Source organism: Acomys minous, assembly GCF_964271855.1.
Source record: "Acomys minous genome assembly, chromosome: 14".
In the NCBI taxonomy this organism is placed as follows: domain Eukaryota; kingdom Metazoa; phylum Chordata; class Mammalia; order Rodentia; family Muridae; genus Acomys; species Acomys minous.
In genome coordinates, this window is record NC_140496.1 from 35,459,244 (window position 1) to 35,484,743 (window position 25,500).

General features: G+C 43.5%; 1 protein-coding gene across 1 annotated transcript; it reads left to right on the forward strand.

Moving 5' to 3' along the window:
- Nucleotides 1-184: 184 nt before the first annotated feature.
- Nucleotides 185-23,144, forward strand: LOC311583114 (uncharacterized protein; the record flags this gene model as incomplete). The annotated part of the gene is made up of 8 exons (XM_084756430.1): nucleotides 185-250; nucleotides 1,449-1,785; nucleotides 6,509-6,564; nucleotides 7,695-7,824; nucleotides 9,780-9,942; nucleotides 10,822-10,977; nucleotides 18,076-18,224; nucleotides 21,485-23,144. 6 exons carry the CDS (start codon nucleotides 185-187, stop codon nucleotides 10,838-10,840), a joined length of 771 nt encoding a protein of 256 aa, XP_084612556.1. The 3' UTR covers nucleotides 10,841-10,977; nucleotides 18,076-18,224; nucleotides 21,485-23,144.
- Nucleotides 23,145-25,500: the final 2,356 nt, after the last annotated feature.

A 25,500-nucleotide genomic window follows, 5' to 3' on the forward strand; every position in this document is an offset into this window, starting at 1 on the left:
TGAGATTGGGTGAACGCTCTGTGCCCTCCTCGCCAGCGCAAATAGCGAAGTTGGCGGACGTCTCGTTCTCCAGAAAGCTGAGCTTGGAGGTGGTTTGTCACTCACTCCACAGCGGCTTCTCCCTCCTGCCTGAGGTCTCTTAAGTTGAGATGGAGACCCGGAATTCAGATCCCAGGGAGAGCTGATGGATGCCCGCGCCCAGGGCACCGGGAGCCTGCGATGGCTGCCTCTGCGCCAGCCGCAGCAGCAGGTGGGCGAGAGCCGGGCCTAGGCTGAAGGACCCCGGCTGGGCCTTCCTTTCACCAACCCTCGCCAGACCGGGGTGTGGGAGTAGGGTGGAGGTCGAGAGAGGAGACTTGGGGAGCGGGGCTCCAGATGGGGGTATGGCTTTTCCCTGGAGCGAGGGAGGCAGTGGACAAGAAGTGCCCGACCGAGAAGCAGTTATACCGGAGTAGGTCTCCCAGGTGCCCCCAGCCCCATTGCCATCCCACGCAGCGTTGCCTGCTTCTCATGGCTGGCCGCGGGCAGCTCACCCCGCCAGGTCCGTGGTGACGGAGAGTGTGGGATCTTTTCCCTTTTGTTCCACTAAGTCGCCTTCCCCTTTGCTCGCACCCGCCCCAGTTCCACTGCAAACACTGGGCAGAACGGTGTCCAAACCAACCGTTGTTTGTTCAGCGAGGCGCTGGCCAGGCAAACACATACCACTGAGTCACAGGCAGATCTCCCCACCCACCCTCGCACCCCCAAGACCACACAGTGAGAAGGCAAAACAGACCCTCGCCCCTAGTCTCCACCTCCGGCAGCCGCAAATTACAGACGCACTGGAGCTCCGGGACAGACAGGGGCGCTGGTGAACCAGTACCGCGGCCGGCATAGTGAACACACCAAACATTTTGTGGCCTTTCACAATCCGGCCACACGCAAACCCGAGCATAAACTATACACAAAGTTTCGCGCAAAGATTCTGATGGGCCGGCAAGCTGTTTGCTGAGCTGGGACTGTGGCACACACGAACCCCACACAGACCACACTGGGACCCGCTCGGCGGCGCGCCTTTACGCACGCGCGCAGGCTGTCCCTCACTTAGCACTGGGGCTCCAGATTCCGCGCCAACACCACCCCTCACCGCTCCCCGAGGTTGGACCCCCGCGGACTACATTCTCCAAGAACCTCTGGGTCCACCCCACCCTTCCCTTACCTCTGATTGGACGCTGGTCTCCATTAGTCCCACCTTTGGATGACGCAGTCTTCTGCCTTCGGAGTCCCAGCGTCGAGGGGGCGTGGCTGGGAGGGACTTGGGCTTGCGTATTGTCATGGAGACCAGAAGCGGTCCGTCGCTGAGGCTGGCGGCTGTGAATGAGGCTGAGCGGCAAGCGGAGCCGGAGCCCCGGGGAGCGTGCGACGGCTTGAGGCTGCCGTTCGGGCTGACCGTTGCAGTTTCACGGTAGGCCTGGATTCTGCAGGGAGAGTCCCCGCCCCGACGCGCCGGTCCCCGCCTCCTGCGGCCGCACCGCCCCCGGCTCCGCCTGCTCAGCTGGGCTAACGGTCGGCCCGGCCTGCCACGAGGGAGCGTCCGCGGCCCGTGCAGAGCCGCGCACCAAGCCGATGGCGTGGACGCAGCGGTGCCCGCGCGTGGGCCGCCAGAGCTTGAGACCCGCCAGGCGGGTGCTGCGGTGCGAGTGCAGGTAGGAGCGCGTGGGCGTGCCTCTCGGGTCCACGCGTGTCCCCTGCATCAGTGTCTCGGCTCTCGTCCAGGACGAAGACTTCTGAAAGCGAGCCAAGGAGGTTTGTGCCACCAAGAGCCCAAGTCTGTCACGCAGACATCCTGATTACATAATCCTATCACTTTGGGCGGCTTGGCTGTTTCTGTACCCCCTCCCCATCTTGCTCCCCGTACTATTTTTTCTTCTACTCTCGTCTCTCTTTTTTTGGTGTGAAGGACTAGAAAGAACCCTGCAAGATACTGAAACATTTAGAATTTATGGGTTTTTTCCCCCCGTGGTTGTCACCTCCACTCTACATCAAATTTAAGGCTCATTTCTTAAGGATGTCTCTATTTTCTGCTTTATTTGCACATTGATGGCTCTGCTGCTCTGCTGGCCTCTGCCAGCCGCCTGCGTCTGATACAGAATCCTGTAATAAGCGAAGGAAGGCTGAGGCTGATCATTAGCAGGCAGACGGAATCCAGATAGCATCTGGCGTCCTTTCTCCCTGTTTATAAGAAAGCTTTTTATAGTGTTTGGTAAACACATTCTTGCTGGTAAACACAAGGTTTTAACTTTTTATCTTCATTACTGGGGGGAGGATCGACGCCCTCTACCCACACATCTTTCCTTTCTGTTGTTCAGCTTTTTCATTTTGGGGACTGGCTTACTTGTTAACTGTAGTTCCGGGTCTCTTGTCTGTGAAGTTCTTTTTCCACCAGCCGAGGTAGGACCTACCTTCCTCCATGCCAAGTCACCAAGACTGTTTATTCCCTTACTTCTGCCTTCGTGTATTTCTAAACATGTTGTACTAGGGAAAGGTTACTCTCTGATTGTTTTTAATGTAGGCTTGTTAAGCTTTATTTAAAAACTTGCCAAGGTTTTATTGTTTTTTTTTTTCATGTCTGCACGGATCCAGTTATGACTAGCTCTTAAAACATAGAGCTTTAAAAATAAGACCCACGATTGTTCTGCCAAGAACTGGCATGGAGCTTGTTCTTCAAGTTCTAGACAAGTAGGGTTGTCATTGTTTCTATCAAGTGCAAAGGAGGTGACGTCTGTTTATTTAGTGTAATAGCTGTTTACAGTTAAAACTTTAAAGACTTACAAAAGTAGATCTGCTGGATTTTAGTGATCTCATCATCCTTGTGACAGAGACACACCACCAGCAGCAGCCTCAGGAAAGGCAACAGATTGCTTCTGTCATATCGCTTTGCTGTTTTCAAGTGTACTTAAAAGATTATGATTGATAGGGCTGGCTCGCTGGAGAATGTTGACACAGGTGTGCATCGTTATCTTAATTAAGATCCAGAGAAAACGCTGTCTATAAATGGAGACATAAGAAGAGGGCGTCATTTTGTACAGTTTTGCTTTTGGAAAAATTTAATTGCACTTGAACCCCATCTCTGAGCTTCCAGATTTTGTGAACAGTTTGGCAACCGAAGTTTTAGAGAAGGGGGGGGGTGATAGTTTAATGTTAAGTGTTCTGGCATGTTCTAATAATACTTGTGGCTTTTTTGGCAGTACTTTGAGTCGGCTTTCTTTGTGCTCTTGGTGGAGTAATGGCTCAATTTCTAAAGCAAAGCGTAAAATAGAGGGCTTTATTGTTCAGGAAGACATGTTTAGTGTGCAAGAAACAGGGAAATAATGAAAAGGTAAATAGATGAGAAATGTATGCCTTTTAAAGTTTGCTGATCTGAAACAATCCCCTTTTTCATATCATTAAGTCCACAGCCACATGTTTATAGAATGCCTCATTTCCCTTTGTAGAAAGAAAGAGAAACTTTTACTCCTTCCAGAATTGTGTATTATATATTTTAACTGGTGAGCAATTGATGATACCGGATCAATTTAGTGCCCAGATTATAATCTGGGTAGCCATTAAATAGCATCACCGTCTTTTGCTGGGAATCTCTCAGTGTGAAAACAAGAACAAGAGGGAATGCTGGTGGCCGCTCACCCTTGGCTTACCCTGTGCCTCGTACCCTTTAACATAAGTGCTACATTAAAAATTTCCCTCCTCTTTGTAGCTCAACATTTCCTGGAAGCGGGCTGTCAATCAGCGTTTGTGTAAGTTGTGTCCATGCTTTCCCTTAATGTTAAACCTCAGGCTAGAAAGAGGAAATGAAAGTGCAGGAGACCCTGGGCGTATGATGGGAAAGGCCAGGTGTAGAGCCATGGCTCCTTCTTGACTTCAAGGATAATTAGCTGGTTAGAATTACATGGGGAACTAAAATCAAAGGAAGACTCACTTAGATTTGTTTGCTGAAACTGAAACAAGAGCGTTAATTTTGAGATAATTACTCCGTTTATCCCACAGACACTCCCCCACCCTCATCAAAATGTTTTCCCTGGCAGCTGTAGTCCCCAATCTTTTATGCTGTTAGGCATGTTATTTTTAAATTAGATATAGTGTGTTAAGAGAGATGGAATATTAATACAAATGAATCTCCATTCTAATTAATAATATAATCGTGAGTGTTTATGTTCTAGAAATCTTAGAAAAATTATAATGTTCTTCAGTCAATGAGCTGGAAATGAATGAAATCGTGTAATCCTTTGTGCATTGAATGGGTTGTTTAAAATAGATTATGAGCACAGTGTCGTAATTGGAACAATGTTTTAATTCTGAAATCGCTCCACCTGCTTTGAGCGGTCTTATGTCTGTCTCTGTATATTTCAGTTTCTACATTGCATTAGCTTCTGTTTTTAACATCGTTTTGATAGAGAATAGTTTTTTTTTTTTCTGAGCAGATCAGCAACTGACACTTGTCTGTAAACATGTAAAACCTAGTGGTGATTTTTTCCCCCTTGTTTGCTTTCACAGCTTCCCTCCTAAGCGCAGTGGTGATGACTTACTTCTGTATGAATTGGCCGTGTTTTCACAGCTCTGGTATACTTCAGCAACAATGTAGCTTGCAAATCAACTTAGATGTTTCCAAATTGAAAAGCAGTATATTGTAATGTAGTTTGAGTGTAAGCCTTTATTAGTGAGGATGCACTTAACATTTGTTCACAGAAGGAGAATATAATTTTCTCCTGCAGCTGTCATTTGTGTAATCCATTTTTCTAGCCCTTTCTCAGGCTGATGATATTCCACAACGTGATACAGTTCTTATTTGTTTATTTACCATAATATGGAGTGATACGTTGAAGAAAATTGAATTAGACATTCATATGTAATATCCCCAAAGTATTGCTAGCATTCTATTCTCTTATACAGAATCGTGTCTATTTCCTGTACAGGTGATGCGTACGATGTTTCTATTATATATTTGGCTATTTCAGCTAAGTTCACTTCCAAACTATGCAGTTGTTTCCCATATGGACTGAGATTTGTTCTCTCTCATACCGAGACTTATCTGCATGCTCCGGTGCATCTATAAGTGACATTCCCAAATAGTACCAAACTGGCTTTACCAAAATATGTGTGTCAGTAATAGGGATGAGATATGGGCAGTGGGGAAATGCCACCTGAGGCCTTTGATTATTAAATTTCTATTAGTGTGCTAAACAGGAATTCAGTAACTTTAAAAATTGTTGATTTGTGGAATGGCTGAATAATTTATCATTTGTCTTGGAATTGCATTGAATAATTTATTTGCATGATATCATTGATAGTAAGACTTATAAATAGGTTTTTACAATTAAAATCAAGATCAAGGTTGTGATATCTAATAGAAATTAAATTACTGCTTAAAAGAAATATTAGCGTTATAACAAATCACATTTTAGAATCATATCTATGATCTGGATCTTTTAAGAATAACTTTAGCACCAGCTCCAGCCATAAGTATCAAATCAGGCTCTTACTGTTAGGAAGTACCCAGGTAAATGGGAACCCTGCCATTGTTAGTAAAGCCAGGGCTTTTGGAGGGATAGAGCAAGGAACTGGATTTAGTGAATTACAAAATGTATTAGCAATAAAGTTGGTGCCTGACAATTCCCCCCCCCCATACACAAAACAAAACAAAACAAAACAAAAGCCAAGCTACTGTTACTGAAGGCAGACTAGTTACTCCAGCCTTTGCTAGAACAGAAGCTTTGCTGGGAGTTGTTGCTACAGGCCTTAGCATGGTCTTGGCTGTGGTATGAAATGCTATTTAATTGTTTGTAAATAACAGCCTTGCGTTCCCAGTACTGATTGGAACCTACAGAAACTCAGGGCTAAAACATCGCAGCAAGCTAGATGCATGGGCACAAATGTTAAGAGAATGTTAGGCAGGCTGACATCGGACCCCTCTTTGTTTACCTTTAAACTCAGGGCTCTGGTCTCTTTTTAAACCATGATAGAGTTGTTGAATTTAAACATAAGAGGATGAGGTTTGTTTTTTGTGTTTTTTTTCTCCTAAGGATAAATATTGGGATATATGCATAGGTATGTGTATATATATACACACATATGTATGCATATATACATACACATTCATATATTACATATATGAAATATCCATGATTCGGGTTTATCAAGTTTCACATCTGTTGTGAGCTCAAGTTACAATTAAGATTTCAAGTTTCATTAAAGGTATCCCAGTGCATTAGAACTCTTCTTCCATGAACCAGATGCAGTGGGGAGCACTCTTGAAAATATCAAGAACCATCCTTTTTGTAGTAATGAGTGGTGGATGATTCATTGAGAAGGCTGCACTAAATGTTCGGCAGTGGAAATAGCTGAAGACTATGCTTTTTACGAAGCGCATCAACTAGGAATAAAATCAATCGAAGTATCAGTAATTAAATTGTAATTCCATGAAGGAAGGAAGTGGTAAGAGAGATGAAGCTAACTGTGGCCGTTTTCTTTTAAGAATTACAGTTCAAAACGGAGCCCCTGAGTGCCTGTTGGAAGGAGGAAGACAGCAAGGTAACATTGTCTCTTGTCAAGAGCTCTTTTCTCTGTAATCCTGAACCTTATGGAACACGAGAGCTATGAGCGACGAGAACCACCTTGTTTTTGCTGCTAACTTTCTGAACCTGCTTCTCCCGGGACCAAGGGCCGGGTTTAGAGAGCTGAGAAATAGCATTTCGGCCTAATCAGCGCCCTTAAAATAGCTTCTTTCTGAGAATCAGATCTGCAATGGAGTCCTGCACAGCTCTAGCAGATGACATTTCAGTTTGGGATTGACGTGCGCCCAGCCTGTGCCCACTGTCCTCCTTTAGCTCCTATTCCTTTGTCGCATTTACCTAGCGATGTTTGCTCCAGGTGACTGACCACCAGCAGCCCAGCCCAGCCCAGCCCAACCCAGGGGAAGACATGAGGGATTCGGAGACCTCAGTAACAGTCTGGCTGCTCCCTGGATTCAGCCCGAGCTCTATTTGCTTTCGGAAACCCTGGCCAGGCCCATCTTTTCCCTTCCTACCACACTGGGTTGGCTGCTGCGTGCTCTGCAGCTGTTGCTGGGGTTCACAGAGTAGAAGGCTCTGCTGCATTCAGGATGGCATCTTTGATATTTACCCATGTGCGTTTTTATCTTGAAACCTACTGCTGGCATTGAAATCTAAGATTCCTGAAAAACAGCACTGGGCTCCAACTGCGTCTTCAGGAGAGGCTCTGTCTTCTGGCCTGGTGTTATAGCACATTGACCGAGAAGGTTCAGTTATAAGTCAGTCCATTCAGAAGATCAATTACTTTGTCTGGGAATGTTGACATAGACCTCAATCGTTTAATAGTATTTATATCTGCTTGTTTTTTCTTTTTTAAGAAAGGCAATCCTTTCCCTGTCATTACAAATTTTTTACCCCCTGACCTATACCCAGCAAGGGACATTAGTAAAACAGTCAAGGGCTTCATGGTGTCTAATTATATAATCAAGAAAGTGGCAAGAAATGTGGTAGCTCAAATTGATTTCTTCCATTAAAGGTATGGGAGCACGTTTACCATCACAACCCTTCAGAAGAGCCTGGAGTAGTCTGCAAGCCAAGTGATGTTTGGGGAGCCCTGGAGCTCAGGGACGAGCAGGAGTTTCAAATTCTTTCCCCCATGCCTACTCGCAGGCTGTCAGCAGCTGGGGAACCATTACAGCGTCATCAGAAAATGCCGATGGCAGAGTGCTCATCTGGAAGGCAGTTGACATTGGCACAAGGATTCGGTGCTGTGACCATGACCAGCTTCACACCTGGCACGGTCGAGTTATTACTCCTGCTTTTAATACAGCAGTTGATGGTGCAGCTTGTGTTTAGATACAGGATGTTTTCCAGCTGACTAGGTCTTACTGGTCGTTTAGAACATTAGAACATTACAAAGCTGAAATGTGTTTATTAATAGAAGGAAAATGTAAAATTCAACACTTAGGCATCTATGCCAGTATTTTTTAGGTCATAAAAGTATGATCTTGACTTGTTGGACACTATTTTTTTTTTGTCATTGTTGTAGGGGTAGAATTATAGAATATCCTAGAACCTATGTGTCTTGTTAATTCCAAATTTTATTCTTCTATAATTTTTTTAAATAAAAGGCACAAGTGTTTTAGAGTACAGTTGGAGTCATACACTAAAATCCTACCCATCAGGACATGGAAAAAGAGCCTTGATTAATTTCAAGCTGTGAAAGGGGCAGGTAAAACTGTTCACAGCGGAAATGTACTAATGCAGCAACCATTTAAATTAAATGTTTGTTAACATAATAGTGCTGGCATCTTCTCCTCCTCCTGCTTGTGGTTTTGTCCAACGCAATGTTACAGTGGCAGTTGCACTGACTGTTAAGTGTTTAAATGATGACACCATTATGTGAAGTGATTTTGAAATGAGAGACTCTAGCCAAGAATTACATCTGCTCCCATCTCCTTCAAATCATCCTCGATGGCAGTACAGATTATGATTGATTTGTTTGTGACAGATTGCAGGAAACAGTCATTGATTTTTCAATATTTTACCTTAAAATTATTTACAGTTGTAACCATAGGGAGGTATTTCCATGGGCTGTCAGCCCCTGAAAGACTAAGATAATATTCCCTGCTCTCTGACAAGACAAATTACCTGTAATGAGTGCACTAGCTGAAGGGTATACTTTTATTTTAAAATATGTCAATAACCCCAGTGACTAAACGAATATTGATTTAGCATAATGAAGCCTGAGTAATGTGAAAATGAGCTTTTTCAAGGGGCCTGGTAAAGACTTTCTTTTTAGCTGGTTGTAGGCAGCTTTTCATTCATCCCAGCTAGCTAGGGAAGTGCAGTTTGTATAAGCAGCCCGCCAGGAATGACGGGGTCGCCTGTGATGGCTGCAAGCTCAGTGCCGGGCCCTGGGTTTCAAGGGTTCTTCTCAAGCCTTATGTCACGTCTTCTTTTTAGTCATAGACTAGCTACTGATTTGTTTGATGCTTCTCTTTAACTGGCCTAAGGTTTTTACAGCTTCCACATTAAAATGAAGGTATACACACAGCCATCTGTAGGTGGCATGGGGTTCTCTTAAGACAGTCCACAAGGCTTGTTGTAATATTTAATTCGCAGTGCTTTATGGCAGGCCACCCCTGTCTTGACACCGTATGGCTTTCTGTGCAAGTGAACATTAATCTCCTGAGTGCTGGATTTTAGGCACCATTGTAGATACTCATTTTTTGTCAGATTTTGTTCCCTTCTTTAATATAATCATCCACTTTTTATGGACTGAGATGCCAATATATAAAATCCTTTGAACAAGAAATAGATATTGGTTTGTTTATGCACCCGAATGTATGAAGGTCTCAGGTCTGACTCATATCCCCATGTCCCGCTGGTAAGGAGAGAGTGTGGTAAATTAGACTAGTTGACATTTACCAGGAAAAGACAGATTCAAAGAGGATAACACAATGATATTTCATGGGAACCTAGCTCATTTTATGGTAACTAAATCATAAAATCAATATGTAAAATCCTTTCAGAAATTAAAAACGTGTTGATTTAAGGGACGTTCGGCCGACTGTGCTTCCTTGCTGATAGCATGGCCCTGGAATGTGCAGAAGAAAATAAAAAGGCAACTCATGTGAAAATGGAAAAAAGATGGGCTTGAGAACACAGAACTATTGTTTCACCTTTTCCCTGAGAATTGCCCAAGGTGTGGCGTGGGTGGCCTCTGTAACTAGTCTTCCTTGTGTCCTGCAGTGAACTGGATGCATTGTGAAAGGCTGGAGCTGTCCCTTCCCGTGCCTAAGGGTCCATCTGCACACCATCACCTGCCCCAACAAGGGACTTTTGAAATAAAGGAATATGAGGGGCATACCACTGGAACCGGGAGCCTCAAGTCTTCAGCCATCTACATTGCATTGTAATAACCAAAGAATTACATCTTCTAAGGAGGGGGGCATGGGGGGGACAGTTTTCCCTCAGTAGATTTTTAAATAAAGTATCCTCTCATCAGACCGATCTGTATTAAGCAAAAATCTGTTACTGTCATTTAGTTTAGTGGACTTAAATTAAGCCTTATGGTAGTAGCTTATATCCATCACTTAGTTTTTATCTATTTTACAGTACATGTAGAATTATCTTTGTAAACTTAATTAAATAGTTGAAGTGAAGGCTCTTTGGAGAAAATTGTACCCTTGAATATTAGACCTTTCTTTTCTCTAAAAAAAAAAAAACCCAACAAACAAACAAAAAACATAAACAAACCAAAATAAAACCACTGCCTCAGTTCTCCTTTAAGGAAAAACTATGCACTCAGTTACATAGGGCTTAGTTAAGAACTATAAAGGAAGAAGGGCCCTGCATTCAAAATCTTTCTCTGTTTTGTTTATTAAAACATTTGCTTTGAGATGATTCTTACCGATCCACTTCATTTTCTTTCTGGGTTTTTTGTTTGTTTGTTTGTTTGTTTTAGAGTTCACTTTACCGTGTTTCACCTGCCCTTCTATGATAAGTTACTAGAGGAACAAATTAGCATATAATTCTATTTTCCGTATGACCTCCACCACTTACAGAATTGTACCCCCTCTCTCAGGGGAGGTTCGGTCCCTTACTCAGACTGTAGCCTTGGTGTTTGAAAACATGTTAAAGTAGCAGTTAGAGGGAACACTTCACCCCATTAAATGCATTAGTGGGCTGTCTTCTCCTACGCATCAGGCAGCATGGCTAAGTTAGCTTGTAATCAGTGCCATACAAGATATTAAGGACTGACAGTGATCGTGACAAATAATTATTGTTTTAGGTCCACCCAGTGTTCCTAGGTTTCCAGAGGTCTGATTCTATCTCTATGCGAAGGATGCAGAGCACGCCGACGCTCAGGTGATGCTGGCGTGCTCGGAGGCAGCTGTTTGTGGACCACAGTGTTCCAGCAGCTCCAGTCCACAGCTGCTGTGCACAGGTGAGGAGCTTCCATACACTAGTTCTATTAGAAATCCTAAATACTACCATGCATCGTTGAATATTTGCTGCTTAAACCAAAGAATTAAAAAAGAAATAAATTTTATATGCTAATTCTTTTTTCTAAAATAGAATGTCTTTATTTGATTGAATGAATATTGATGGTTGAAAATTCTTTTGTTTTTATGACTCTTCTAGCAATGAGATATCATCAGGTATACTTAAAAATCACTTTCTAACCCACATCTAATATACTTACTGGAGAAACAGATGACAAGCATCTACATATACATTTTAATTTTCTATATTACAACCCCCCAATAGCACATTTCCTCCTGAACAAATCTATCAATGCGGTTGAGATTCTGGAAGGAATTTGCCCCATGTGACAGAGCCTTCACTGTGTGTGTGGGAACCTGAGATTTGTGTAGAGAAGGTTGCTCCCTGCTCCCTTTGGGTAGCTGTGACCTACTTCCTTGCTGGCTGGAAATTCACTGGGGGGGCCTCTGTAGCATCAGTAGAAAAGGGAAGGATCAGTCTGCAGAGGATGCCTCCAACTTTAGTGGCAAGGACCTGGAAGGTATGTAACTATCTAGAGATCAGCCCTAGGCAAGGAACCAGGAGAGTCAAAGGTGCCACGGGTACAGAAATTGCTGTGGGTTTTGTATGAGTGGCCCAGTTTGTATTGTATTCACCTCCATAGTTGTTACAAAGACGCCAGCCTCTGGGGTGACTTCTGAAGCTTAAATCACGTTATAGCAAAGCAAAATCGGTAGTTAGAATATTTCCTTTCCTTTCTTTTCTTTCTTTCTCTTTCTTTTGTGTGTGTGTGTGTGTGTGTTTGTGTGTGTGTCTTATTGTTTTTGTGATACAGTGTTTCTATATAGTCCTGACTGTTCTGGAACTCTCTGTGTAGAACAAGATAGCCTCAAACTCACATCTGAGGGCCTCTGTCTGTCTCTTGAGGGTTAGAATTAAAGGTCTTCGCCTCCACACCTGGGCCCCCTTCTTAATTTTATCTTTAGTGAAATTTATATTTTGAAATGATCATAGGTTCAAAGGAAGCTGTATGGAATAATAGAAGTGTCCTTGAACCTTTCCCCCAGTTTTCCCCAGAAGTAATATTCTGCAGTATTTCTGCCTGGATATTGATGTTGAACGGTCAGGGTAGGAACACTTCCATCACCACAAAGCTCTCATCTCACCCCTTTGTGGCCGTGCTCTCTTCTCCCTCTCCCCACACCACAGCCACCATCAGTCTGCCCTCAAGCCTATGAATGAAGACTAAGGACGACAGCTAACCTTTGGCATTGGCTTGCTTTGTGAAACTTGAGGTGTGTCTGTTTTAACTACCTCCTCTTCAGTAGCAGCTCAAGGCATGGAATTGTTGCACTATAACCCCTTACGGCTGTGACTTCATGGTTGTCTCTGGACTCTGACTATGACAGATAAAGCTGCTACACACAGCCATGTGGCAGTTTCTGTGTGAATGTCTGTTTAATTTCCTGGGATGCGTGGCCACTAGTGAAATGGTGGGGTACACTATAATTCAGTAGGTAGTTATTTTTCAGACTGTAATTGATTTTTGGAGAGGGAGCAAGGCCAGAAGGGCATTTACACATTGAAGGACTTTTGTATCAAGCACATTGGTTATTAATTGTAAAGCATACAGGCTCTTTTAAATTATTTGTAGGTAAACAGAAGAACACATTGTTGGAGAATCTCGGGTTTGTTTGTTCATACTTAGATACAGCTCTTCTTTTCTCAGTAAATCTTCCTGAGTATGGAAAAGTGCACACACTGTTGAGAAGGGACTGTGAAGGTCACAGGCTACTCAGGAAAAACTGCAGCAGTTTTCTAGGCTTAGCAGAGACTGGACATCAAGGCTTCACCGTGACGTCTGGATCCATAGACTCCCTCGCTGGCCATTCTGTCTGACCAGCAGAGTTGCCCACAGTCACCACCAGGTTGGTGGTGTGCAGAGAATGCTCTTCCAATCAACTATGCTTGTAGTTAGAGAAAAAAAGAACTAAAAACCAGAAGTAATCCTTTTCAGGTACACAGTCCCTAAAAAGTGGAGCTACTTTACACAGTGCTCTGCTTCCCACCCAGCCCTTGGGGAGCTATACTATTGTATTTACTTTCAGAGACATGATCATGTCTCACAAAGCCATATGTGATATTTTGGGAAGACCCATGGGAAGCAATTTTAAGGAGTGATTGTTATTCTGTTTTCCTTTCTTAAGATATGATTCCTTATGTGAGCTATAAGGATATGACTCCTCTTCCTCTTTCTCCTTTTCCTCTTCTTGGTTTTTTGTTTTTGTTTTTTTGTTTTTGTTTTGTTTTGTTTTGTTTTTTTGTGAGACAGGTTTCCCTGTGTAACCTTAGCTGTCCTGGAACTCGCTCTGTAGACAAGGCTGGCCTCAAACTCAGAGATCCACTTGCTTCTGCCTCCTGAGTGCTGGGTTTAAAGGTGTGCACCACCGCTGCCTACCCCAATCTTTTTCTTTCTAAGAAACAATGGAGTCGTTAACTGGAGCCTGTGATCCCTCCTATCGTCCAGATTAAAAGTCTCTTAACTTTTTTGAGTAAGGACCTAGACTTAGACTGCCCCTGCTTTTCAGTGGCTTTGTCTGTAGCTTACTGTGGCCATGGCCATCATTATGTAAAAAGAATAAGGTAATTAACGTTCCTTCTTCTAAAAAAATGGCAAGCTTGGAGATGTGGTGCACACATAGCCCCTTTAAAGCTCATGCAGTCATTGATGTTTGAAAAATGTAGTGGAGTGTCTATCTAGTGTCATAGTACTTTGAGGTACCAGGATCCTAGCTCACACTTCTAGACTGGCGTGTACAGACAAGGAAAAGTCAAAGTGAGTGAGGGATCCTCCGGTGATGCATCATCAGCACCTCAGAATTCAGGAGACGAAGACACTGGTGACAGTGAATGTGATGGAGCAGCAGGGGATAAAGAAGCCAAGGGGAGGCCAGGCTTGTGTTCTGAAGTGGAGTCACATGACCCGAGGAAGCAGAATAATAGCCCCAAAGAGGGACACAAACCGGAATAATGTTGCAGGTTACCAGAGCAAGATCTGGTCTAGCCAGAATTTCTTGAAGCATCAAAGTGTCTACCTGGCCAGCAGTCTATTTAACAGTGCCTTGTGTGTTTCTAAACTCACCAGAAATGAGGCTGCCTTCTGTAAAAGGATTTATAGGTTTGGGTTTGTGAGGTAGAGCGATGCAGCAGGTATTCGTCCAGCCTGTATGGGGCCCTGGCCTCCCTCCCTACACCACAGTGAGTGAGGAGAGCTGGGGGCTGAGGGAAAATCAGATACATGCCTTATTTCATAAAACTGGGGCTTGCAAGGATCTCTCAGGTCAGGGGGCTCAATTCATCATCTCCCTTTGTATTTTTTGAGGAATATCTGGTAGTTGTCTGGTATCTTAAATGCCCAATCTGTAAACCTATAGTTCATTTCAAACTGTAGTTCATTGTAGATTTAAAGTAGCAAAGACCCTTTGGGAAGAGCTTCAAAATTAAAATCAAAATTGCCTGTAGAAGAAGTTGGAGTGTGACTACTTGGTAAAACTATATTGAGCCAATGACCTTATTAAGAAATTGCTTTAGGCTGGGCATGGTAGCACACACCTTTAATCCCAGCACTCAGGAGGCAGAGGTAGGTGGATATCTGAGTTTGAAGCCAGCTTGGTCTACAGAATGAGTTCCAGGGCAACCAGAGCTATATGGTAAGACCCTGGCTCTAAAACAAAGTAAAGAAAGAGGAAAATTATTTGGGCATGTGTGTGTGTGGTTTTGTTTGTTTGTTTGTTTGTTTGTTTGTTTTGTGAGACAAGAGTTCTCTGTGTAGCCTTGGCATTCCTAGAGTCACTTTGTAGATCAGGCTGCCCTTGAACTCAGAGATCTGCCTGCCTCTGCCTCCCAGAGTGATACATATTATTTTTTAGGTACAAGGTCAGAGAAGGATGTTTTGGAGCCTTTGATAAATACCTATCAATTTTAGGAGCTTTGATATGGTATTGGTCCCTTTAAGAAGGTAGCCCATGTGAACCCCTCTCCCCAGTGTGTGCTAGGCAAGTACTCTACCACTAGTATATATTCCTAGCTCTTTTTCTTTTTTTCTTTTTAAAGTTTGGCACAGAGTTCTCAGGTTGGCCTGGGACTTACAATGTTCCTGCCTCCACCTTTTGAATGTCTGGTACTACAAGTCTGTGCCTTCAGAATGGCTGAGCTGTTTTAAAACTTATATGAGTCACAGACTTACTCAAAGTGGTTATAAGATGCAATAACATTAAGATACTCGTGATTTAGTAATATTATTGATTCCTGTAACTCCACAGTTGTGGCACATTTTCAGAGGAATGGGTTCCACTTCTGGCCGGCCAATCGCTGTTTAATTTCTTACTTTTCTTCTTTAAAATGCTCCATTAAAAAAAAAATTCATCCCAGTCTACTTTAGCCCCCCAGACCTGTCTCTCCTCCACTCCTCTGCGATGTTTACCTCCTTAGCCTTCAGCCTTCGGGAAGCTGTGGTCGCGCCTTCCTATCAGCTGCCTCCACGATCTATCTCCTCAGGCATCCGCGCCATCCAGCTGTTTGGTAGTCAGAGAGGCTTCTCCATACCTCGTAGCCTACAGCTCTCATCCCACTCAGCCTCTGTGTCCATGTCACAGTGTCCCTAGCTCCTGCTGCTGCTGGGCTCCATCTTGACCCTGGACCTGTCATTTGCTGGCCACCTCTCTTCGTGTGATCCTCAAAGACGCTTGCCCCTGGCACACTGCCCTCCCCCTCCGCACTCCCCATTGCCTAGGCATAGGTGTGTGACTGTCATCCATGAGCCACCTCTTCCTCCGTCCCCAGTGTGACTCACAGCAGCTCTCCTGCCCCAGTTAGCCCAGGCATCAAGTCCCTGCTCCCACCCTGTCATCTGTCACCTCTTAGATCAGTTAGGTCACCCTTACTCACCCTTCTCTCTGGGTCTTCCTTTTTTAAAATCTGTAGATCCAAGTTTGTTTTTTTTTTAATCTTGTTATGTTTTAACCTACACATCTCTCCATGTTCTTTATAGTCTCTATAATATTTATTTTAACTTTTTTCTTTCATTTTGTTTTGTTTTGCTTTGAGGGGGTTGGGTTTTGTTGGTTTTTCTTTGGTTGGTTGGTTTAGTTTGGGTTTTTGTTTGTTTGTTTGTTAGACATGGTCCTACCATGTCCTGCTGGCTGACCTGGAATTCATAGAGACCCAGCCACCTATGTCTCCTGAATGTTGGGATTCGTGCCCAAGCTGTTATGGTCTTTTTGTTTTCCACATGATGCAGTTCTGGTGGTTTGTATTATAGTATCTGCTTGCTCCAGGAGTCTTTCCACAGTCTGATACATACTCTGAAAACATATTTCCGTTGGATCCCTAGCATCTGTATTCTGCTCCTTTTTTATTTTTTTGTCTCTGCTTACATTTCTCATCTGTCCTCACACAGCCTCTTCCTTATCCATTGGAGTTGTTTGCCTGTTCAGTGTCTTAGTTGACCTGTGTTGCTATAACAGGGTGACAGGATGAGTAATTAGAAGGAAGAGGATTTATTTCCATAGTTCTGGAGGCTGGTGAAGACTTTCCTGCGTGTCCTCACATGGCAGAGAGGGCGAAGAGGAACCCACTCCTTTGAGCTCTTTTTATAGCAGCATTAATCCATCCATGACATCTTCCCATTCAGAGCCACCTCCAAATGCAACGCATTGAGGACTGAGTTTCCACCACAAGAGCTTTGGAGGTGACAGAATCACTAAAGCCATGGCAGTTCCCCTTGCTTTAAATGTCTGCCTTGCTGTCTGAGTTTGGCCCTGGCTCTGGCTATTCATAGTGAACTTTTGCTCCTTACTGCACTGTGTAATTCCCTTCCGATGGCTGGGGCGAGGAGCTGGGTAAAAGCTACTGTAGCCTTCAGGGATGTGCTGTGGGAGGAGGGGACACACTGCAGCTTTTAGAGAGCCTTCAGCCCTGTACCTTTTCAGCTTAGTGGGCCAGGATGGCCAGAACCGGGTATTGTATGTGCTCAGAGGAGCCTGACATTCAGTCAGCTGAGTTCCAACATGTGGGACCTTGCATGTTAGACTAGGTTAAGAAGCTCTTCTATTGGGTAGATCTTGTTAGTAGGAACAGAATGGGGTAGAATTTTCTGGCATATTTCACAGTGCTTACCTTGCCCTCCTCTGCCGGAGGCCCAGGGAAGACTTGTCTCCAGTATTGGTTCTGAAGCCCAGTGACACTCAAGGAGAGACACCCAGCAGCATGAGGCTCCAGCTGCTGGGCTCTCATAATTCTTCCTGGACACATTTGAATGCAAGACTCCAGCACTGGCTGGTCCCAGCCTGGGATTTCCTCCTCAGAACCTATTTCCCACAAGGCTCTACTGTGAATAGTCATTCTCTGTATCTACTTATCTCCAATTCTGAAAGCAGTATTTTTCTCTGGGACGTCAGACTCAAGAGAAGTCATTGCTTTTTCAAACTGTCATTGTTTACTTTTCAGTAATGGCTCCAAGTTCTTTATCTGTCAGGATCAAAACGTAAAAGCTACTTTAAATACATATATGTGCATATGTATATATGTATGTATGTATATATACTTGTAACAAAAAGAAAAAGAAAAAAATCAAATAAAAAAAAAGCCTTCAGAGACTTTGTAATTTGGCATTACTCCATACCCCACACTTTATGGTTCTATGATATGTGAACATTTCTCCGTAGTTTCTGAAGTTTGGATTTTAAGTGTTCTCCAGTGACAAAAGCTTGGCCCTCGAGGTGGTCCATTGGGAGAGCATAGAACCTGGGAGAATTAGGGCCTAGCAAAGGTCATCAGTGGTGTGACCTCAAAGGACACTGTGTGATTCTTGTCTCTTGTTCTGTGTTCCCTGGCTTGCAGTGTAAAAAGTTTGGCTTCATCATGCCCTCCTGCTGTGAATGTGTGGCCTCATCAAAGGCCCAAGGCAGTAAGCCACCTGATCAGGGTTCCGCCTCTAAAATTATGAGCACAAATAAGCCTTTCCTCCTTCTAAGTTCCTCTCTCTGGGATCTCGTTACAGTGACAGGACTCTAGCAGCACGATGAAAATTCAAAACAAAGCAGTGGGCTCTAGCAGTATTCCTATTGTGAAGACAGGACCATGAGACCGGGAGAGAGTCCAGAAAATGAAGATTTGGGATCAAGCAACTCACCCTTGTGATTGCCCAAGGTACCAGGGGAAGGCTAAGCTCTGTGGGTGCTCAGGGAAGGAGAGCGGGGTCCTCAGAGTGACCTGGTGTGAGAGCCAGACATCCCTCCATTCTCATCACTTACACCACGAACCTGCAGGTCACCCACTGCCTTCTCTTGCCAAACCCAACCGAAACAAGGTACTATTACCCAGAAGCCTTTGTGCCCAGTGTGCAGAATACGCTTCAGACCCTTGTTTTCACTTGCTTTATGTTTTAATCTCTAAACATCTCCCAAAGAGCCTGACAATACCCTGCTATCTCTCCTTGGGCTTACCTGGCAATCAGGCAACCTGTAAATTACAGATCTGCTTACACTCCTACTAGTCTCCGAGATATAACATGGAACCAGAGCAGTGCAGGGTTAGCTGAGCGCACAAATGCGTAGGCTGTGTTTGCTTTCCTAAGACCTCTTCCCACATGAAGTGTAGTATGTATAAGGTCACACTTAGCTTTTTATTTTGGAATTCTACTGTGAGTAAATTTATCGTCCGTTTCAAAGGCTAGTTTATCTTAGTTTATGCTAATGTTATGCACGGTTATACCTGAGCTTTTACTATGAGCTTAGTTATTGACCTATTTTATTTGCCATTTTATGGCATACGTATTTTCAGGGGAGATGTTTACACTGTGCTGTATTTATTTATACCACACTGCAGTAACCATAAAACTATCTAAGTATGCCCAAACCACTATGATCTGCAGCCCTCAGGGAAAGGGGTTTTCAGGATAGCCAAGTCTTAAGAATTAGCAGTGGCTGATGGTGTTGGAGAGTCTGAAATTATGGGTGGAGCCTGACAAAACATTGATACTACCTCAGGCCATCAGTGCAGGCAGGACTGTAAAACTGTGTTCTCCATAGAGGACTTGGTATCATTTTGTTTGACTTCTTTCTGACCTTCCTTGGACTGGTTCTGTGTCCTCCATTGCTGGCACCAGTGTTTCTCCTGACCCTGCCTGTAGATCTCCTATGCCCTGGGCTTTGTACATTTGGAGACCAGGTAATGATATGGACGGTCACTTGCAAGCACCGTGTAAAGGACCAGCATGCAGTTCTGTGAATTTTGTTGCTTTGTTTTTACCACTCAAGTGGCAGGTTGGGGATCTGCCCTGACTCCTTTTTACCTGTCTTGGTGTTCCATATTCCCCTTTAAGACCCATTCTAACCAGGGGAGGGGAACGCTGGGACTTAAGCCTTTGACATAATGGGGCTAGTTCAATACACTCAAGAGTAAGAAAGCCAGGCTTGGAACAGGCCATATCTGAAGTTTATTAAGTGATGGCTTTATGGTGACAGCATTTGTCTTCCCAACTCTCTTGCTCTGTCTTTCTGTGTGGAGCTGGCAGAAGAACAAAGCAGTTGTGCATCCTTGGCAAGTGCTTTGCCAGTGAGCACATGCTCAGCTCTTTCCCTTCACTTACAAATCCCACCCAGACTTTCTTTTGGCTTGAACTCTGTTGGGACTAAAGCTAAAGCGTTAATTCTTAAAAAGCTCCTGCAAGGCCCTTAATGACTCTGGTTCTTCTTTCTGCTGTGCACGTGGGTTATGCAGGCACTGTACACTCCATCCTCTTCTTGACCAAGTCAAGAAAAAGTCAGGAAAAGCTTTGTTGGATGTGCCAGCAGGGGACCCTTAGGCTGGGGGGCCTCAGGACTGCCCTAGGCCTGATCCTTTCACCTGCTCTAGAGTCTTCAGTGACGTGTCTCTTCGAGTCGTCACCTTCTCTGAGCTGGGGGACCAGAGAAGGCTAAGTGTCAAGAGGTGGCCCCAGGTCAAACCACTGTCGGCACCGTCAGGTGTCCCTGGACTCTTTGCCTTCAAGGCCCACGGGCTCTGCTCACCACTCCCAACTCCAAGTGTGAGTTTACTAACAGATGAGGCCTAGTTATTGCTGTAGGTTGGGCTGCCACAGCCTCTGCACATGTGGTGTGCTGGATCACACTGAGGGAGGAGGGAAAGGGAACTTGATCCAAGGGCATGTGATCCCAATGGGAAATGGGGCTGAAGAATGAGGAAAACTATTCATGTGGGATCTAATGATGGCTCCAACTGGCTCGCCAGGCATAGTAACTGGGGAAAATTAGTACTAAATACACTGGCTTTAATGGTTACTGTAGTTACAATGCTTTATAGAAAATATAAGCCTTTGTTTAGTTTGTTTTAGCCATATATTTGTTTATTTGTCATTTTGAGAGAGTCTCTCCCTATACAGTCCAGGCTGGCCTTTAGTTTGAGAACCTCCTGCCTCCATCTCCCAAGTGCTAGGGTTGTAGGTGTATGCCACCACACCCAGACTTAGTCGTATATTATTAGTTAGTGAATAAAATTATTGTTTTTCAAAAGTAGGAACATGAACATTTGGAAATAAAGTTCAATCTCTTTTTTTCTTTTCTTTTCCTGGATGCTGGGGATTTAACCTAGGGCTTCATGCCTGCTAGGCAGGTACTCACTGAACTACATTCCTGGCTCCTGATACAATTATCAATTACAAATACTTTCTGAACCTCTTATATTTTTTACGTTTCATTTTGAACATAGAGTTTTGAGAGTCTGGAAAAATAAATGCCTTTGGCAATTATTTGTATACCTGGACTTGATATTCCTTATTTGTGTGTGTGTGTATATGTGTGTGTGTGTATACGCAGGCGCGCACATTTTATGGCTGGAATGTGGAGCTGCTTGTAGGAGTCAGTTCTCACTTCCACCTTTTGGGTCCTAGGGATTGAACCCAGGGCATTGGGCTTGGCAGCAAGCCTCTTTATCCTCTGAAGCATCTCAATAGGTCCTCATTTGCAGAGTCAATGTTTTACTATGTCAATAATGGTTAATGATCCCCAAGAGAAAAGAAAGAATTGCTAATGACAGAAGATATCTAGCCAATGGTCTCTTAAGTTGCTACATTCCATATGGGTTAATACTTCAGTAAACCTGCAAATACTTCTTATTTTTCTTTTCTATGTGGCCATACGCATTTTCCAATGATCTTGACATTACTTCTTGAGAAGTCAACTCAACCTCAGAATTCTAAAAAGTCCTCATTATCCAGTTTAGTCTAAAAGAGATCCGCAATTTAGGCTGATCTATTTATATTAACTGACTGGTACTTTCATGCTAATCCTGTAATTAAGATTCATTTCTCAAAGATGTTACTATAATCTTAGAAATATTAAAGATTTAAACCCTAAAGATTGGTATGGAAATGATTAAATTTTCTCTATTATTTCTTCCCTCTCTCCCAGAGTGATTAATTTCACTTTCAGTGCCTTCTTTCCCGAGCCAGAGTGCTTCTGTGGAGACCCCTAATTCAGTGAAACCTGTTTAGGGGATCATCCCAGCTAGACAGACAGCTGCGCAGGCATTCACTTCCCAGCATGGATTTCAGATTATGGCCAATCAAGGGCCGGAGCTAAGGAACACCTGTCAACGACGTCGCTACAAGGAGACCAGCTCTTTAATCGAATTTCATTGTACTTCAGAAAAAGGTTTATTCTAAATGTGGCGTCTGCTTTTATGATTCATCCTTCTCAGCTGAGACATCAATTTGGGGCTTATTTATGATATTGTTCTAGGGTGAAACAAGAAACTGCAAGAAAATATTTCAAAAAGGCAGCCTTTCCCAGACAATCAATTTGCAGCTTTCTCATGTGGAAAAATAAAATAGAAATCTAAAACTTTAGTTTTGAGCATTTGCATGTGACTATAATTACTGACAGGGATTCTTCGGCGCACACTTTCAGAATGTTGACGCTGGATAGTAAACGCCCACGGTGAAGTCTGGGGAACTTTCCTTGTGGAAATCCGTTCCGCTTATCTGTAAGCAGTGCAAACCATCATTGATACTGATGGGTTCCGAAAGGCCGTGCTCGGCTTTCAGCTTGGCCCTAATTGGAGGCCCCGCTAAGCCCATAATACCAGGTACTTTCTCACAGCTGCAGACCATGGAGTGTAACTATCAGAAGACAAACTTCACTGTGCAAACTGTAATTTAATGGTATAACTGTGTGCAGCCCAGAATATCAGTTAATTTTCAAAACATTTTATTCTACAGCAATTAGCTCAGGTCCTGGAGGGCAAACTGACAAGAGGTTACTCGTTCACTATGTATTTAATTAATTGAAAAATGCTCCAATTGCCTTTACAGTTGTTATTAGAGAGCAGAATCAGTGTTGCCAGCGCTCAACCATAATTGGAACCCCAGGGAATTAAATATTTAGCATTAGTAATGTAACAGCACTTAGGACACAAATTTCTATTTTCGTAATGAAAGCTATACACTGTGAGTGCAAGCGGCTGAAAGGACAGCTGTGACAAGCGAAACGGCCTGGGACATTTCAATAAGACACCTCATTGGACAGCAAGTCTTACCACATTACGCGTTTGTAAGAGACCTGCAAGTTTAATTCCCACGAGGAACTCATAGCCCAAGTCTTTAGCGTCCTAATTGCATGTAGGATGAACGGTTGGGCAAATGTCTTGCCGTAAGTGGCTGAAATTCATCTTGCTTTCTAAATAATCGCATATAAGTTCGTGCCTTTGTCAATTTAAGAATACCAGGACTGTCAGGGAATAAGGATCTTGTTTGTTTTCCATTTAATTATATTTTTAAGCACACATGCTTTCTGTGCTACAATGAGAAAAGTTGGATATTGAGCTCTAATGAGCTGCAGTGCTAGACGCCGGAGACCCTGAGGGATTCACTCCGCAAATTAGCTGGATAAAAAGTACTTGGTTAGGATATAGTTGATGGCTGAGCTGTTCGTAGAACCAGTTACAGTACTGTCTCTCACTCCTGTTTCATTCTAAACAGGCCCTGTAGAGACTTTAACAGCTGCCTGTTAAAGCTGCTCAACTTGTCAAAATGTATTATATTACTCCACTAATAAATAGTATTAAAGGGTATTTGACTTCACCTCTCGTTTTTCCAAGGGGATCAGGTTGATAAACACAACTGGCTTAGGCTGGTCTTATTTTAATTTGTTTATGTCAGCCAAGTAATATTGAAGGGCCATGTTTTAAATTTGCAAACATTACCTTCCCAGGGAGGCAGGCCTTCCAAAAAATGATGTACAATGGAAACAAGTAGTTGAGACGCTTACTGTAGAGTGTTTGTCAGACATATGAAGAGGTCTGATTTTGATATTCTTAGGCCAAGGTCAAAGAATTTGAGAGCCTGGTAGGTGAACTGACAGGCTTAGCGGGGTTGGTTCCTTTGCGTTTATCATTTCCAGGAAAAGAAAAGTCACAAGATAAACAATTAATGTCACAACTTTCTTTTGATTTTCTACCTTCCTGTGTCTGTTTGGATTACATGTTTACTTTAAAAAAAAAAAAACTTTCTTTTATAAAGTCTTCCTTAGGCTCTCTCCTATTTCCCTGCCTCCTGGCCACTTCTGATAACAGGGTTTTTGTTTTTGTTTTTGTTTTTTGCATGTGCATGTGTGTGTATAAATGACTGAAAGCCAGAGGTTGACAGCTCTTTCATCACTTCCCACCATATTTATTGAGGCGGGTCCCTCAGTTGGACCCAAAGCTCCATGATCAGCTGGGCTATCTATTGAGCTTGCTCTGTGCATGCGCGGGTCTATGTTTATAGATCATACTATAGAGAACATTTAGTGAAGATAATTTTATGGAGTCCCGCTTTTCCCCCTGCATTTATGCCACAGATTACACACATTAAAATTGTTACATTTATTTATGGGGTGTAGCATCATAGTTGTGGGGGGTGAGAACTGCACACACTGATCAGAGGACAGCTTACAGGCTTGCAAGAGTTAATTCTCTATTTGTACTATGGATATCCCAGAGAGCAAGCCACCTCAATGACATTTTTATAGCACCTTTTAACAGTCCACATTGTGCAGATATAAAAGGTATTTATTTATCTGTTGGCTGTCATTGTCATTCAAAATAATTGAGGTTTGCCACAGAAAATGATTCTAGGCTGACCAGCTTTGTAAGCATGTTAGTTAACATGATGGGCACAAAACTCTGTGTGTATCACAGAAAAGTGAGCCATCATGGATTGCACTAGTGCACTGCTACTCTGCCAGGTGTCATTCAAAATGCTTTTAGTAATTCATTTAATCTTTACCCTAATTAAGAGTTAAGATGTGCAGGGCAGTGGTGGCACATGCCTATAATCCCAGCACTGGGGGGGGGGGGGGGAGGGTAGAGGCAGGCAGATCTCTCGAGGACAGCCAGGGCTACACAGAAAAACCCTCTCTGGAAAAAGAAACAAAAATACTTAAGGTATATTATTAGCTCTATTTTATGTGAGGAAACTGAGGTACAAAGGGGTTAAATTCCTCAGGGCTGCCAGAGTGTGCTGTTAGCCAGTCTCTTGTGCCCCCCCCCCCCATACCCCACTACCTTCCTTGAATGTGGGTTGGGTTGTGATTCCCCATACTTGTTTCTTCTGAGAACTAAGCTGTTTATGTCTTGTCTCCTTTTATTGGGGGTATCATTCATGGCCCCACCTGGCTACAGGGGTATCTTGACCTATTAGATTATGGATGTCTCTTGTCTTTGAGAGTTGAGGTTTGAACCTCCCATATTTGGCAAGCACCCTGCCACTGAGGCATAAGCCCAGCACTCAGGCTTGGACTCACTAGCATCCTAGGAAGGCCTTGAACTGAGCCCCACTTGTCTGAGTCCCAAAGCTGGGACTAAAGGCGTGTGGCCTGGATATGTCTGGTACAGGTAATCACTTCTTCCCATGCCTCTTGCCTCTATTTTCCTTTTGTGTTAATATTACCAAGGTTTGCTTTGTGGACTAGTACGTACAGAAGCCTTTTACCACCCCAGGGATGCAGACGTATTTTTCTATATAGTTTTCCACACTACCAATTTCTTTCAGGTTTTTATCTTAGACCCATATGCAGTATGCAGTGTATGTGGAGTGCTGAAAACCAAGTCTGATCTGCAGTAACTTGTGCAGCTTCCTCTTGTGAACTGTCTTGTCTTTTTTTTTTCTCCACAACGTTAAAAACAAAAACAAAAAAACAAACCTCTATATAGAACTTAGAACTATTCCCCCATACCTGAGTTTGTGTCCACTTTATTTATTTTGTTTATTTATTTATTTATTTATTCGTATGAGCCTGCATGCGTGTCTGTGTACATGTGTGTACAGTACCCTTGGAGGCCAGAAGAGGGCGATAGAGTCTCTGGAACTTGAGTCACAGACAGTTGTGAACCATCATGTGGGTGCTAGGAATGGAACCAAGTTCTCTGGAAGAGCAGCCAGTGGTCT